Genomic DNA, 16617 nt, shown 5'->3' on the forward strand with positions numbered 1-16617 from the left:
AGGATAGCTAGTGGGCATTGGATTACAGATTTCAGCCTTCGGACTAAAGACTGCTGCATGGACATTCCTAAGCAGGTAAATCAGGAGGGCAGCGAGATGTGGTCAGAGAATGGAATGTGTGAGTAGGTGTTTATCATATTATAAAGAAGCCTGATATTTTAAAGGTTAGCTCTCTTACTCAAAGTCACAGTGTGATGGCAGAATAAGGCCTGGAAACCAAGTTTTCACTTCCTGTACTGCACATTCATGAATGAGGTCAGGAAGAATATTAACAAGCAAATACCTTGCCATAGTCAATGACTGGCAGCTCAATGCTGGGGAAAAGATCTTGCACAATGGCGTTGAACAGTGGCACATCGATTGAGGTTAGCTTAGCAATATTCATATCTCTCATTGAGAGCAGCAGAACCTGGATGGAAAAGATGGAGACTCGAACTTGAAGAGCTAGCACCTAGGTACTAGTGCCAAGAACAACAGATAAACTAGAGTTAGTTCTTAATAATACGATAAGCAGAACTTAGGTGAGACAGGCATGAAAGTAGGAATCTCAATCTGAGGAAAGAAAAGATCTGTAAAGCTTTGGTGACAAAATATAGACCTAGTGACAATGGAGGTTAAGGTCCAAGGGCCTTTATCTTTGGTCTACCTCTTCATCGGTCAGATCTGGCTGTAGGCGGCGCTTTTTGCCAGCGTAGCGTACAAGGGAGGTGAGGGCGCGGAGGCCGAAATCATAATGGTCCTGTCTGGAGAGCTGCTGCATAGCCAGTGAGTAGAGGGTGTACACCTTCTTGGCAAGGATCTGAAAACCAGAGGAGGAAACAACCTATCTCTGTAGAAAGCCTGCTCTTCATCAAAGGACAACTATGGATCCAAGAAGCTTGGTCAGAGACTTGCAGCTTCTGTGGGTTACTCTACGGACGAGCCTAATGAGACCTTGTGACTTGCTATATATTATGGAAGGGAGACCTTTCTCCTTTGAATTCCTCTGCCTTCAGGTCCTCCTGATAGTAGTCTAAGTTCCTTGTAGGATAAGCTGATTGTGAGGCCTCCAAGGGGTTTGTTGTCCAAGGAATAATTATGAGAGGGAAATTTAAAAATTGGAGGAAAGGGGGCCAGGGATTTAGCTCAGTGGTTCTGCCGCCTGCCTTGCAGGCACAAGGACCAGAGTTCAATCCCTGGTACAAAAAGAAAAAATTTTTTTTGGAAGAAAGGGATTATTAGAATACCTTGCAGTTGCCAAAGCCCTCCCCAAAGAGAATGATTTCTGCAATAAGGGTAGAATCAGGCACCACCATGGCAATGGGACGGAACATGGATTTAAGATTTTCAGGAAGCTCTGTGCGGCCAGCATAGCCTGGAAAACAATGCCATTTGTTTAGACTGCCTGTATTTCTTTAACTTTCTTTCCCAAACCCACTTTCCAATCAACCACACTTTGCCCAACACTCACTCTATCCTTAATTTTCTCCACAACTCCAATTTCAAGGTTGCTTCCTTTCTGATCCCAGCCCTGGTTCTTCCCATTCCACTTTGGTTTTCTTTCCTCTCTAATCCTTTCCTTACTTTCTGCATGGCCCTGTTTCAAGCTGAAAATACACAGCTGCCGATTTCCCATCTCTAAATTCTATGTATAGCTCACATCAGTCCTAATAGAAATCACAGCTGTTTCTTTGTTTTGGGACCTTAACCCTACCCTACACCTGTTCTTTCCTAGACCCTTCCCCCAAGCTGTTCCTAGAGGACTGTAGTGAGAGACCCTAGGCTTTACACTTTAGGAGGATTCTCTCATCCTGCAAAGGGGCAGCAGGTAAACCAGAATTGCAATGGGAGAAGGTAGCTAAGCCTTAAAAGACTAAGGCCACTTATGGACACATAAGTAGTTAGTGATCCCTTCAGAGAGAACAATAAGATTGCCTTCCTTTTGTTCCAAAAAGGACAAATTAGTGTTTATTCTTTTCTTGCCCTTTGTGGTCTTTAGCCAGATTTTGCCTGGCTATACACTGAGGCACTGAAGGAGGAAGAGGATGACCCACAGGTACCGACCCTGGGTATCCAGCTCTCCCACCCAGAAAGTCCATTTATTCCCTGCTACCTACCAGGATTCATGGTAATGAAGATCCCACAAGACCACACCAGATTTATTTCAAAGCCCTCAAAATAGAAGCGGGTGAGGCTGGCAGCCAAGGCAGAGAGGATGGACAGGATCTGCTGGGCCACCACTGACAGCACCTCGATGTTGATACGGTTAAATTCATCAAAGCAGCCCCAGGCTCCTGTCTGTGGAGGGAGGGAGGCAGCGTCACTGGGAGGAAGAGAGGTGCTCCCCAGCACTAGAGAGCTTGATTAACACACTGTTCCTTAAAATGTTTTTGTATGCAAGGTGGCCTTTAAAATACAGGGTGCAGGAGGGTACCAGAGCAGCACTGTCACAGCTCCTGAGGACAGCCCAGGACAATGGTAGAAAAGACCTGAATTGGAAAAACTACAGCAGGGAACTTGTGTATGCTGAGTAGCCACTGTGATCCCAGCAGTTTCAGTGTAGGATCTGATTTAATCCTTATATAATCTTCTGATTTGGCAAACGAGCAACAGGAAGCATGGGGAAGGTTAGCAAGAATTACCTGAGGTAATGCCATGTTACAAGATATAAAGCACCAAGGCAGATTCAGATTTCACTTGATTTTCTTGGGACTAAAATAAAGATAAAGGGACCTCTGGGGACATTATGCCAGGATACTGACCTGGGCCAAGCCTGAATACATTCGGCCCATGGATTTATAGTCCAGGCCCTCAGAGCAGTTGACCACGATGACATAAAGGCCCAGGGCCTTGCCCAAGTCCTTGACAGTCTCTGTCTTCCCAGTGCCTGCTGGGCCTTTGGGGGAGCCCCCTCGATGTAAGTGCAAAGCCGTCGTCAGTGTCATGTAACATCTAAGAATGGAGAGCAGGTCTCTGGTCAGACTCTTGGAAGCCAATCTCAGCTCCACAGCCCTCACCCCAACCACCTCATTTAACCCCCCGGGCAGACCTGTCCGTCAGAGGGGTGATGACCAGCCGGCCAGAGTTTCCCAGGTACTCATAGCCATACTGGAACTGTGTGTTGGTCTGGCAGATCACGCAGTCATCGAGATCCTGATGAGATAGGGCACAGTGAGATGGAAGTGGGCTGGGAAGAAGACCAGAGCTGCAGGGATGGCTGAGAGCAGGGCTCCAAGAGAGGAGGGGGTTGAAGGGAGACTGGAGCTTCTGCTTCAGAGGTAGGAGGAGGGGAGAGTTTATGGCCAAGATAGAAAGAGGGTTTCATATAGCATGTCCAGGCTGATCACTGGCAGCAGCTGCCTGAAGTCTTTCTGAGTTGCAATTATGTGATGTAAGCTCTGCCTGGAACAACTGCCTGCCACCCTGGATTCGGTGAGACAGAGTGGGGACTAGATTAGGGTACTGTGATAGGACTAAGGATTGGGTTAGGATATTGTTGCATTTAGACATCATGAATTTAATGAAAGCCTTAGGATCAGAATTAGGGCAAGAGAGTAGGGAAATGTCCCTCCTGGCACCTTCTCCCAGTAGAACCTAAGCTGGCTGAGCCAGTCAAAGGAATTGACATCCATGAGGCCACTCTTGTAAAGCTTTTCCAACACATCTCGAGCATGAATTTCTATTGTCACTAGAGCCACAATTTTAAGCCGCATGATTTTGGTCAAGTTTCCCCTGATGGCTTCTGAATACTTATTCAGTACTGAAACCTGTGGGATTAGACAGGAAGGAAGAATAGACAAAGCGACACAATCAAAGCCAATTCACACTTCCCTCAATCTAAGGCCACCTTCAACCCAAAGCTGATCCCACCCACTGTAACCCTACACCCAACCTCGGCACAGGAAAGCTTGATTCTGCTCCACACCAAACTCTGCTTAGTGGACTTCTGTCCAAGTCACCCTCTTTCTGACCCTTTTGCAACAACAAGCTTATCTCTAACTCTTACTCTAGTCACCTCCCTCCCATCAATTCCAACTCCAGGCCTATCCCATACTTGAAGAGTTCCCCACCTGCTTCTTCTTCATGACCTTGAGGATTTTCTTGTCAGCCCTCTCCTTAGCTGTCAACAGGCACTTGGTTACATCAGCTGTCCATTGGATCTGACTGGTTGTGATCACCATCTGGGTGGGTGTAGAAGCTGATTCCAAGGCCCTGCCCTTGTCCACCCATCCAGCCCAGCTCCCGAGCTCCAGCTCCCTCCAGAAGTAGGTGCTCACTATGCCTCATCTGCCCTGAGGATAGGACACATGTCTCAGGTCAGCAGCTATGGGTCCAGCATGTAGGGTACCAGAGCCATAGCACCCCCCATAAAAGTGCAAGAAACCATTTTGTGGGACTCTAGTCTTCCCACTCGCCATTCCTTCTTAGCACCAACTTTAATGTTTCTCATTTCTGTTGATCCCAGCTCACCTGGCCAGCCCACTCCTTCACCCACTTGTCCCTCTTGTTAAGGAATTTCTTGAGTGCCAGGCGGCAGTTCCGAAGAAGGTCTCGCAGGGTCACCCTCATGGCCCGTTCCACATCCCCAAGCCAGGACTGAGGAGAAGTAAAAGATCAGAATAGGGACCAGGGATTTAGCTCAGTGGTTCCACCTGCCTTGCACAAGGTCCCAAGTTCAAGATCCCAAGTTGGATCCCTGGTACAAAAAATAAAGGGCGGGGCTGGGGATTTGGCTCAGTGGTTCTGCTGCCTACCTCAAAAAAAAAAAAAAAAAAAAAAAAAGATCAGAATGGTTCAACTTCAGGGTTAGAGTCAAAGATCCCCAAAGGGAAGGTGCTAGGGAAACAGAATGAACTGTGCAATAGTAGGTTTGGGTCCTCAGTGGAAATGGAAGCCAGGAGACAGAGTATCTGATTTTTAGAGAGAGACTTAGGTTCAAGGTAGACATTTTAATTGTTAGGAATGGTAGATGAGATGAGGGGAGCGGGAGCAACTGAAAGAGCAACCAATGTCCCTCCAAAGAGAAGTTGTGTCCTCACAGAGCCAAGCAAACTTTCTGGTAGGAAGCACAATCAGCTTGGTTCTTAGACCATTGCCACAACTCACCTCCACAGGCCCTTCTAAGAGTACTGGATGGAAGAAGTCAATATACTCCCCGTCCCCTGAGAACATTCCCACAGCTTCCCACTTGCTGCTGGGCCCTCCCATCTGCAGAAAAAAGCAGCTATTAGTGGACTGGCATGCCCACTCTTGGTATCTGCCTATATATGGGCCCCTTCTGAGGGGAATTTCTTTTTGTCCTTTCAATATTACCAATTGTAAAAAGTGCTATCCTGCGTGAATCTAGAATCATTAATTAGTATTACCTTCTTGTTGAACAGGCACCGTCCCTTCCAAAGCCTTGAAATTGAATCTGTATGTCTGTGTGTGTGTGTATGTGTGTGTGTGTGTATGTGTTGGGCTGGGGATTGAACCCCAGGGACTTCACACTAAGCTATATCCCCAGACCTTTTCTTTTCCTTTTTTTTTGGGGGGGGTACTGGAGATTGAACTCAGGACAGCACTAAACCCCTGGCTTTGCCAGGCCTTTTTAAATTTTTTGTTTTGAAACAGGGTCCACTAAGTCCTTAGGTTGACCAGACTGTACTGCCTCAGCCTACTAGGGTGCGGTGGAATTATAGGCATGTGCTACCGCAACTAGCTGAAATTGAATTTCTTGACATCACCATCCCTTTTTTGCCTTCCATCCCATCATGGCCACCTCTACTGGCCTTCTGGATTCTCAGCAATTTGATGTTGTCAAAACATTTTTTGAGATGTGGCTGCACAGCTTCTGGGTTGCGAGACTGGCCCAGAATCTCCAGCAGGTCATCATTGGACAAGAAGTAGAAGCGAGGGAAAATATGGCGCTTGGTCTCTAAATACATATCCAGAGACTTCTGAATATCCTCCAAGATTGTGTTCATTTCTATCAATATATCCAGAAGGCCTGGGAAAAAGAACAATAAATGACATTTGATGGTCTTTTTACCATTGCCCTGCAAAGATCTAGAGCTCAGCTCTAACTTTGCCAGTTCCAAAGTTCGGATTGCATAAGAGTTTTAGAAGAAGTATCTCCATTCCGCTATCATGCTTATCCCATCCTGTAATTTATTATGAATTATTCATTACATGCTATTATACATACTGTAGCATTAATTATGCATCATATGACAGTCCCAACAGTCCTATTCCACCTAAAAACTTGGGACAATGTTGGTCAATCCAAGAGTTTCTAAAAACTGGAGACTGTTTTGCATTTACATAAGCTAACAGGTTACGTCATTAGATTTAAATACACATCACATGTACTCAATGAAAGAAGCCTATACCCACTAGGGACACCTGTGTCCCTCATGCCTAGCAGAAGGGACACCAGGCTGTGATGCAGAAAACCACTGCTCTAATCTCAGTTCTTAAACTTACTAGCATGTCAGTTAACCTTGTTGAGTTTCCACCTCTGGTTTCAGTAAAATGGTCATAAGATCTATCTAAAAAAAAAAAAACCCAATTCATGATATTTAACAAAGACCTGGGAATATAGCTTAGTGGGAAAACACCACACACAGAGACATACACACACAAAGGATATTAAACAAAATGTGTTCACACTTGTACATTCCCAGTAATCTTAGTATCCTCCTAGCCTACATCTCTGTCTTAGGTCTTGATTGGTTTTTCCTTGGTTTTCCTAGTTTCTAGCTTGATGCTCCCAAGTGTGAACCCTGAAGTGACCTTCATGCCTGTAAGGATGTACAGAGTCAACAGCTTTTGGAACCTTTGCATGCCTCCCTAAGTGATCACTTCCTGGAAACCACAGAAGGACACAGTAGCCATGAGCCAGATGGGTTTGTTCTGTGCATTCAATGACAAGATCATCGTTTTAATGGCTTTGCTTATAAATTGCTCCACAATAAATTTTGTTAAGTATTTCCATTTTGGGGGGTAGGTATCAAAACAGGGTCTCACTACCCAGTTGAGTGTCCTTGCACTCACTATGTAGCCCAGGCTTACATCAACTTGGGTCCTTGTGCTTGTGAGGCAGGCTTAAATCAAATATGGAGCAATTCTCTTGCCTCAGCCTCCTGGGTTCTGGGGTTACAGGCATGGGCCAACATCCCCAACTTGTCAGGTTTTGAACCCAATGCTGTGTGATTTCATATCCTGTGTTCTTAACCACAATGTTACATTCCACTCACATAATTGTTAAATTTAATTTACTAAACTATTATTTAATGCTTAGAAAAGGCAGTGGTGACAGGAAGTGCTATGATAGTCAGGTACAGAGTCAGTCATTTTACAAATGAAGCATGTGGCCATGACCTCACATACATGTAGAACCAAATGAGGAGCTTATGTTGGGGCAAGGGCCACAGAGCTCTGACCTGGGTAGTGGGTACTCCGGAGAGCATTGTTGTCTTTGCTCATTCGGTCCATGATGGATTTCCAGTTATTGTTGACCTGGTCAAATAAGGCTGATTCATTGGGCAGCTGCTTGCGGATGTCCTCTCCTAGGAAGATATTCTGACGGGCAAATGATAGGGGTGAGAGGCTTCTTCCCACACTCTCTCCCCTTTCTGCTCCCTGCTCCTGAATCAGGGATGACAATTGAGTGGAAAACACAGAACACTAGAAACTAACAGCCCATATGACCAAGGAAAGTGGGGATTGGAAGTCGGGTAGCTGGTTTCAAGAAAAAAATATGGAATGAGAATCCGAGAAGAACAAAAGCCAACAGGGAAGGAACATAAGGTAATAGCTAAGGGTCAGACAGCTGGGATGTAGATACACTTTTGAGAGGTAGGACAATGAGATTGATATTAGGGCAAAAAGGTAGGTCCTGACTACACACAGAGCAAAGGCGGGAAGTAGAAAGAGCTTAGGCTCCAAGTCCTGACCTCTAGGTATATCCATTGACGCTGCACAGTGAGCACCATCTCAATAACCTCCAAAATAAGGGACAGACAACGCTCCCAGTGGTCCACATCCTTCTCAAAGGCCTTGACAAAACGTGATGCCTTCATGGTTGACAGAGCTACCTGGTTATCTTCCAGGGTCTGGAATATCTCTTCTGTACCTCTGGAGCACAAGGGGTCAGTGTAGTAGTCCATGCCAATCTGCCAAAACTTGATCCCCACTCTGCAGCCCAGCTCACATGCCCTCCCCTCTCCTGGACTCCAGGTCACTTTCTACCTTAGGCGGTGATGGCCCTTATCTTTGTAGGGTACTATGTCTAGCTGAGTCACATCCCAGGTCTTGGCAAGGTTCTGTAATGCCTATGAAGAGAAATTGGGAGACAGAGCATCCAGTTAACTAGCCTCAGGAGAGGAGGAGGTGGGCAGTGTCCTCAGATGAAGGACAGCTAGAAGCCTGTGCTCCAGAAGGCTGTTGTGTGTGTGTGTGTTGGGGGGGGGGTCTTACCAATTCTATGGCCAGCTCTTTGGTTGCTGAGGCAGAGATCTCCCCAATTTTTTCTACATGCTGACCCATTCCAAGCTCCACAATCTGCTCCAGGGTGAAGCTTTCAGATTCCTGATCAAACACCCTCTGGATTTCATCCCTGACCTGGTCCCAGTGCCTACAGCCAGAAACAGGAGATCTGATCAGGAGGCCACATACTAGGGCCTACTAAAAAGTGTATCACTCCCTGGGGCTGAGTGTGTTGTTCAGTGGTATAGCACTTGCCTAGCATGTGTCAGGCCTTGGGTTCTATCTCCAGTGCCAAAATATTAAAAAAAGGAAAAGAAAAAAAAAATCACTCCCTGTGCTTCTTTCCATTGGGACACTGTGATGACATTATGATTCTGGTATTTATTAATTCATGATTCAAGAGATTTTACTATATAGGCTCTAAGGTGCAATCTCGGGCACCTTAGGGAATACAGCAATTGACATGACACCCTCCAGAAGCTGATTCTCTGGAGAGAGAGTTAAGGCAGGTGTGCATACAAAACACTCAATAAATTAGCACAAGTTTACTATGGATCATGCACTAGGCCACATGCTTTACATGAAATGTCACATTTAATTCTCATAATTACTCCATAAATTAGGAAGTATTATTCTATTTACAGATGAGGAAACTGAAGCTTAGACCAGACAGGTTAAATAATTTAAGCAAATAAAGGGCTTGGGCTATACTTAATCATTGCCACTTAGAAATGAAATGCTGCCAAAAACATTACACAGGAGGCAATGCAAAAAAATTATTTTCTCCTAAATGGGTAGATAATGATTAAAACACCATGCAGTGCCTCCTCTGTTATATAATAAATTCCAGATTCACTAAAAGAGATAAACTTGAAAAACAATATTAGAAGAAAGAATGTATTTGCAACTTTGGACTTGGAAAGGTCTTTTTAAACAAAGCACAAAAGCAAAACCCTACTTTGGCTGTATCAAAATAAAACCTTCTATATGACAAAAGACATAGGCTTAGCCACAACAGGTAAAGTAGGAGGGCACAGAGGGAGGCCCCAGGGAAGGGGGCAGAGAACAGAGTCAGTCAATCTAGAGAATCCAGAATGATACAAGAAGCAGAAAGCAATGGCAGGCTTGACTCTTGACACCTGCACCACCATATTCTCAGTTAGTAGTCAGGATATGGATGGAATGAACCCAAATGTCCATCAAGCAAAGAATGGATAAAGAAATGTGATATTAGGGCCAGGGATTTAGCTCAGTGGTTCTGTCTCCTGCCTTGCAAGAGCAAGGGCCTGAGTTTGATCCCCTCTACCACACACAAAAAAAGTGGTTTTATTTATTTTTTTATTTTTGGTACCAGGGATCAAACCCAGGACCTTGTGCTTGCAAGGCAGGTGTGGTACCACTGAGATAAAACCCTGGCCCTAAAAATGTGGCATTTATACATAGTGGAATACTATTCCATCTTTAAAAGAAGGAAATCCTGTCACTTGCAACTAAAGGGATGAACCTGGAGGACTTTATGTTAAGCAAAGTAATACTGGCACAGAAAGATAAATACTGGATGACCTCACTTATAAGAACAATCTTAAAAAGTCAAATTCACAGAAACTGAGAGAATGGTGATTACCGAGGCTGGGGATGGGAGGAGGACTGAGAGACGTTGCTCAAAGGGTACAAACTTTCGGTTTCCCATGAGGAATAAATTTAAGAGATCTGTGGTACAACATGGTGACTATAGTTAATAACAATGTGTTGCATGCTTGAAAATCGCTAAGTATACATTTTAAATGTTCTTACCACAAAAAAATAAGCATGTGAGACAATGTGTATGTTAATTGGTTCGACTGAGCTATTCCACAACGTATGCATATTTTGAAACATCATGTTATACATTATAAATATATACAATTTTTATCAACTATAAAATAAAAGCCAGGCATGGTGGCTTAAGCCTGTCATCCCAGCCACTGACGGCTGCAGTAGAAAGATCCAGCCTCACCAACTTAGCAAGACCTTGTCTCAGAATAAAACAATAAAAAGAACTGGTGAGCTAGCTCAGTGGTAGAGTATCTCTGGGTTCAATAACTATTTCCAGAGATTAAAAAACAGTAAAAATAAAAATTTTAAATTAAATAAATAAATTTTAGAGCTGGAGGGTGCTTACTGGTAGAGAGCACTTGCCTAGCATATCCAGGCCCTGGATTTGATCCTCCATTCTGCAATAACTAACAAAATACATAAAATATATTTTTTTTGAAAGAGGGAAAAAAGATGCATTTTTGATGACAACGAAAAAAGAAATGCTATGGGTGCTTGAAAGGAAAATCAGGAAGAACCAAGAGGTGATTTGGGGGGCAAAGCAGTGACTCCCAAGGGACCCAGAAGGAGCCTTACCTCTCCCTAAGGGCAGGATTCCGCAGGTCTGAGATGAGGGGCATGGTTCTCTTGAACTGCTCTATTTTAGATCGAGTGGTTTCAATAATTTCCCAGTTTCGGTCCTGAGCAAAAGTCATCAGAGTCATCAGAAGACCCAGCCATGGCTCCCCTCCCTTAGTGGGTGCCTCCTCTGCCTCCTCGCCCTGTCTCCCCACACCTTATACTCTTTGGCTAGTCTTGTGAGGCGGCGAAACAGCCCATGGGCCATGGTCTCCATGGCCTCCGTCTGCAGAGTCAGGAAGCGGCCAGTCTTCCACTGGTTCCAGTTCTCCTCCCAGTCCCGAGTGATCTCCCACATTTGCTGGAGTGCATCGAGCTCCTGTGAGGCCAGCCAAGAGCAAAGACGCATTAGTGGAAGTGGCATCTACCCTCTTCCTCCATGACAGCCACTGAGGTCCTCTGCTCTGCTCCTCCAGCTAACAGTGCCACCTCCCTTCTCATTTGCTTCAACTCTGCCCATATGGGCTCATCAAGTACTAAGCACAGGAAGAGTCTCCACATCATTAGTCATTAGGAAAATGCAAATTAAAACCTTAGTGAGATAGCACTTCATACCCACTAGGATGGCTAAAGCCAAAAAAAATTTTTTTTTCTTTTTTGGAGGGAAATAGTGTTGGCAAGGATACGGGGAAAAATAGGAACTCTCATACATTGCTAGTGGGAATATAAAATGGTGCAGCTGCTGAGGAAAATAGCTTGGCAGTGCCTCAAACATTTAAACATAGTTACATATGATCCAGAAATTCTACTGCTAGGCTTCCCATGAGAATTAGGAACAGGTGTTCAAACAAATAGGCGTACACGCATGTTCCTAGCAGGACAACTCACTACAGCTGAAAGGCAAAAATAACCTAAATGCCCTTCAACTGATGGATGGATGGACAAAATGTGGTAAATACAAACCATGGAATAGTATTCAGCCATAAAAAGGAATGAAGTACTGATATGACATGGGTGAATCTTGAAGATACTATTCCAAGTGAAAGAAGTCAGAGAGCCGGGGATTTAGCTCAGTGGTTTTGCCGCCTGCCTCACAAGCACAAGGTCCTGAGTTCAATCCCCAGTACCAAAAAAAAAAAAAAAAAAAGGAAAGAAGTCAGAGACAAAAGGGCCCCATATTATATAGTTCCATTTATATAAAAGGTTCAGAATGGGCAGATCCACAAACATGAAAAATAGATTTGTAATTGTAATTGAGAGGGGTGGGAGGGGAGGGTGTAAGGAGTGACTGCTAATAGACATTTGATCTCCTTTGGGGTAATAAAATATTTTGTAACTAGTCAGGGGTGATGGCTGAACAACATTGCGATGTACTAAATGCCACTGAATTGTTCACTTTAAAACAGTCTTATGTGAATTTTATCTCAACTGAAAAAAAGAAAAAGCTGTTCATGTGCTCATCTGCCTGGTCCCAGCTGTCTTTGCAGTCCCCTAGGAGCAGACCTCCTGGCCCCGCCCCCATCCCTCATTCCCACAGGGACTAGCTCAGCACATCACCTTCTCCAGGCTCTGGAGGTCTTTGGAGGCCGGCTGCTCAATCTTGAAGATGCCCAGGTTCGAGCGGAGACTGTTCTCTTCCTCCCGCATAGCCATCAGCATGGCCCGCACCTGTGCAATCTGCTCCAGGGCAGCCATGTGGCCCACCGTGCTGGTGAAGGGGCCTGGGGGAGTTCAAAGTGCAGCTCAGTTTCCACTCAAGTCCATGATCCTTCAAAGCAAGGTCATGGCTGCCCTATCTCTTTGCAGGCAAATTACTTCTCCCCTCAAAGGAGAGCGGAAAGGGAAGGACACTAAAAGGAAACAATGTGCTGAGTACTGGGGAATCTTAGTAAGAACTATTTAATGTCACTGTAGAACTGATGGAACACAAGTGTAAGAGGGTGGTGTAAGGACACTGGACATGTGGCCAGGGCTGCCGCCTTCCAACCAACACTCTGCTCCAAGTGCATGCGTGCTTTGTCATCCACAGAAGTCCTGGTAGCCACCACTTCCTCCCTTCCCACCTCTGTCCTAACTCCTCCCACCCTGTGCTCTCCTTCCCAGGACACAAGCTTGGAACACTGGGTCTCAAAGGTGAAAGGAGGGGAGAGATGGAGCGGGGAATACCTTTTAACTCAAAATCTTCCAGCAGGTTGTGTGCTTTCTTCTTAAAGTCATCAGCAGAGAGAATAAGGCCCGTCTTGAATTTCTCCTTGTGTTTCTTCAGCATTTGTTCACTGTCCAGCAGAATTTGTTGGAAGATGACCCACTCCCCATTGAGTCTGTCCAGCATTTCCAGTACCTGGGGATGCCAGAGAGGGGAAGATGAGGATGACCCATCTGTAGGATGTCTGTCCTCCCCTATGCTGAGTGTGTGTGTGTGTGTGTGTGTGTGTGTTTGCGTGTGTGTGTGTGTTGCTGAGGATGGACCCTATGCCTCATGTATGCTAACCAAGAAAGTGCTCTTGCTTTTCTCAGACAGGGTTGCTCAAATTGGCCATGAACTCCTGGGCTCAAGTGATCCTCCCATCTCAGGCTCCTGAGCAGCTAGGACTAGAGATTCAGACCACCAGCTTGGCTCATGGACAAGCTTTTCATGTATGAGGCTCCAAGAAATTAAGCAATGAGTTGCTGGGCTTAAAAGAAATTCAGAAGCTGACTAGAAAGACCATTAGAGTTAACTTTGCCTCTCAAGAGCTTCAGAATCTTGAGCCTTTTCCTCTTATCACTTCTCTGCACTGCCCTCTGACAGCACCAGAGTCTCCTACAATCTGTTGATGCTGATATGGGCCCAACTCAGGTGGACCAAACACTACCAGGACTCACATTTTCTGGAACTGGCACCTCATACTTCTCCAGAATGGTGAACTGCTCATGGATGCGTGGGATTTGGGTCTCCAGGTCAGGCAAATCGTGCTGAAGGGTATCCATGAGCTGCAAACTGACCCCCAGTTCCTCCAGTGTCTGGGGAGGGTGGCTGATTCTAAAGGTGGCAGAGAGAATGTTGTAGGTGGAAAGCAGAGCCCCCCCCAGCCCACCCCACCCATCCCAGCCAAACCCTACTTCTCTCCATTCTCCTGTAGATAGTTGTGCAGCTCCAGCAGGTGTTTTGCTGCCATCTCCTTGAGCAGAGTTGTGAATTTATTCTGCCACTCATTGCAGTGCTGCACCAGCGAGAATTTGAGGTGTGAACAATCCAGCAGCACAAACTGGATGTTGAGGACCGTCTCTTCCTTCTGCACATTGTTAGCCACCTCTGTGTAGCTGTAAGGACCCCAGAACCTCACTAGCATGATCTTCCTTAGCAGACATGCCTCTGCCTCTATGCTGGCTCTGGTCCCCACTTCCTTCCACCCAGACCTGTGCAGCAGCTCCCGAGGGTCCTTTCTCCTAGGGGGAGTGTTCTGCACCAACCAGTCCGGGAAGACAGCTGGGACCATGTTAATTTCCAAACTGCTGGCTAGAAGAGAGTGGTCACATCCCTTTCCTTGGCATTCAATGCCTTGGAGTTGCTTAGGTCTGGATTGGAATCAACCGTGCTGCTTCCTAGCTCTGGGACCTCAGGAGGTGTTCCATTTTAAGAGACAGGGCCTCTCTATTGCTTAGGCTAGCCCTAAATTCCTAGGCTCAAGTGACCCTCCTGCCTTAGTGTCCCAAATAGCTGGGATTAGAGATGTATGCCCATCTCTGCCTGCCAAAATACTACCTATCTTATAAAGCACAGCCCCAAGTTGACTTCCTTTGTGAAGTCATTCCTGGTGCGTCTTGTTGGCAATTCTGCTATCCTTGGATTTGATATTTATTTAACTTTCTGTTGTAATTCAGGCTGGCCTTGAACTCACTATGCAACCCAACTGATCTTGAACTCGCAGCAGTTCTCCTGCTTCAGCCTCCCAAGTACTGGGATTACAGTCATTCATCACCATGCCTAGCTTATCCTGTGGATTTTAAATGTTCCCAAAGTTCACATGTTAAAGGCTTAGTCTCCAGCTTGATGTTATTGGGAGGTGGTAGGAACTTTAAGAGGTGGAGCCTACTGGGAGGTTTTCCAGTCACTGCATACGTGTTCTTGCAGGAGATAGGGGGACCCTGGACCACTCTTCTCTTTTAGTACCAGCCATGAAGTTTATGGCTTTACTCTCACTATGATGTGCCTCCACAAGCCCAAAGCAATGAAGTAAACTGGTCATGAAATAAAACTTTCAAAACTGTGAGTCAAAAAAACCTTTTCTCACTATAAATTGTCTGAGTTATTTTTTATAGTAACAGGAAGCTGACACACTTTCCACTGAATTGTACTGGCACCATGTAAATCCATTATCATAGCATGCATCACACTGAGGCTTATATAGTAAGTATAGTGCAGTTATTTAGAGTTTAACAAGTGTTTTCCTGTATATTTAGTAATCTCACGATGTCCCGAGGTAGGTTACATAATATGTTTCCTAAGAAAGAGGCCCAGAGAATATAAGACATCTGCCTAAGATTGCACAGTGAGTCGTGGCAGAGTTGGGACCCAAGCCTTCCTCAGCCACCACAGTGACTGCTGTTAACAATACCTCTATCTTCCTTATTATACTACAGCCCATGGAGGTAGGTGAACTTGTTAATTTCTCTCTTTTTTCTTAACTCTTTATGGCCTATCAGACAATCATGTTTACTGAATGAATGAGTGAATGAATGAATGATCAAGGGGCATGAAAAGCTGGCAGTTAAGGTCATCTTCAATTGCATCCCAGCCTGCCTTCTTTGTTTGTTTGTTTGTTTGTTTGTTTGTTTGAGACAGGGTTTCATTATGTAGATTGACCTCGAACTCACTATGTATCCCAGGCTGGTCTCAAACTCACAGCAATCCTCCTACCTCAGCCTCCCGAGTTCTGGGATTACAGGCGTGCGCCACCACGCCCGGCTCCAGCCTGCCTCTGTCATCTTTCAGATCACTAGCATTTCTTTTTTCCCAATGGAACTGTGCTGTACTCTCCCAAACAATGGCTTTTCCCTAAACCCAGCCCAGTTCTTCCAAGATCCCCACCCTTGAGGAACAAAGGTCCAGTATCCTCAGCCCTACTGTTTTCCTGTAGCTGAGGACACTGATGTCTGCACTGTCCCACCCCAGTCTGCGAGACGAGTCCCTCCTCTAATTACAGTACTTCCACACATCTTTAGGACTCCTGCACTTCCCTTTCCACTCACCGGGCAATGTCAGCATCAAAAGAAGAGACAGGAGGGTTGAGGCGCTGGTAGCGACGGATGAAGGAGTCTTTGTTGATCTCCCAGATTTCCCGGTACATATCCCAGGTCTTGAGGTAGTTCTGCAACAGGCTTGCATTGTTGGTCATGCCACTGCTGATCTGGGCCTGGATCTTCTTGATGTCCTCATCTCGCTCTTAAAAAGACATATTTCTTTGTGCTGATGTTCACCCCATCCAAGTTCCAGCCTGGCCCCTGGGCACTGCCCTGGACCCTCCACTCCAACAACAGTTCTTCAAAGAAGCACCACTCAAACATGAGCATTAGAAGGCAGAGGAGGAGGCAGCAAGAAAAGGTATGACTCTGTCTCTTCCTGAGGATCAGAGGGCTCTCCTGTGGGGATCTAGGCCTCCTCTAGCCCTCCATCACTGTCAAACTTGTCTTTACTCACCACCAGTTCCCAAATTTCTTGAGCACTAGTCACCTAATCTCAAGCTCCACTGATGCCCTTGCTCCCTTCCCCAGTCTGGCCCCCTGAGTTGGTTTCCCATTGGCAAAGGAGATCAC

At 45.6% G+C, this 16617-nt stretch overlaps 1 protein-coding gene across 8 annotated transcripts in view; it reads right to left on the reverse strand.

Annotated features, from left to right (window-relative positions):
• The window catches only part of Dnah2 (dynein axonemal heavy chain 2), a 100717-nt gene that overhangs the window by 43948 nt on the left and 40152 nt on the right, over nucleotides 1-16617 (reverse strand). For 7 of the 8 annotated variants that reach the window (XM_010614897.2, XM_019206161.2, XM_019206163.2 and 4 more), the window contains 22 exons: nucleotides 16054-16246; nucleotides 13924-14124; nucleotides 13687-13843; nucleotides 12988-13162; nucleotides 12379-12542; nucleotides 11039-11200; nucleotides 10840-10943; nucleotides 8440-8596; nucleotides 8212-8294; nucleotides 7917-8097; nucleotides 7404-7542; nucleotides 5751-5968; nucleotides 5086-5187; nucleotides 4450-4575; nucleotides 4050-4160; nucleotides 3558-3746; nucleotides 3029-3132; nucleotides 2742-2931; nucleotides 2097-2277; nucleotides 1227-1354; nucleotides 647-799; nucleotides 284-409 (listed from right to left, as the gene is read on the reverse strand). In XM_010614897.2, the coding sequence (XP_010613199.1) occupies nucleotides 284-409; nucleotides 647-799; nucleotides 1227-1354; nucleotides 2097-2277; nucleotides 2742-2931; nucleotides 3029-3132; nucleotides 3558-3746; nucleotides 4050-4160; nucleotides 4450-4575; nucleotides 5086-5187; nucleotides 5751-5968; nucleotides 7404-7542; nucleotides 7917-8097; nucleotides 8212-8294; nucleotides 8440-8596; nucleotides 10840-10943; nucleotides 11039-11200; nucleotides 12379-12542; nucleotides 12988-13162; nucleotides 13687-13843; nucleotides 13924-14124; nucleotides 16054-16246 (3344 nt within the window). The remainder of the gene's footprint in view (nucleotides 1-283; nucleotides 410-646; nucleotides 800-1226; nucleotides 1355-2096; nucleotides 2278-2741; nucleotides 2932-3028; nucleotides 3133-3557; nucleotides 3747-4049; nucleotides 4161-4449; nucleotides 4576-5085; nucleotides 5188-5750; nucleotides 5969-7403; nucleotides 7543-7916; nucleotides 8098-8211; nucleotides 8295-8439; nucleotides 8597-10839; nucleotides 10944-11038; nucleotides 11201-12378; nucleotides 12543-12987; nucleotides 13163-13686; nucleotides 13844-13923; nucleotides 14125-16053; nucleotides 16247-16617) is intronic. The other variant, XM_019206162.2, reaches the window with a different exon arrangement.

Source organism: Fukomys damarensis, unplaced genomic scaffold (assembly GCF_012274545.1).
Source record: "Fukomys damarensis isolate Sample0158 unplaced genomic scaffold, DMR_v1.0_HiC HiC_scaffold_13, whole genome shotgun sequence".
Classification (NCBI taxonomy): Eukaryota; Metazoa; Chordata; class Mammalia; order Rodentia; family Bathyergidae; genus Fukomys; species Fukomys damarensis.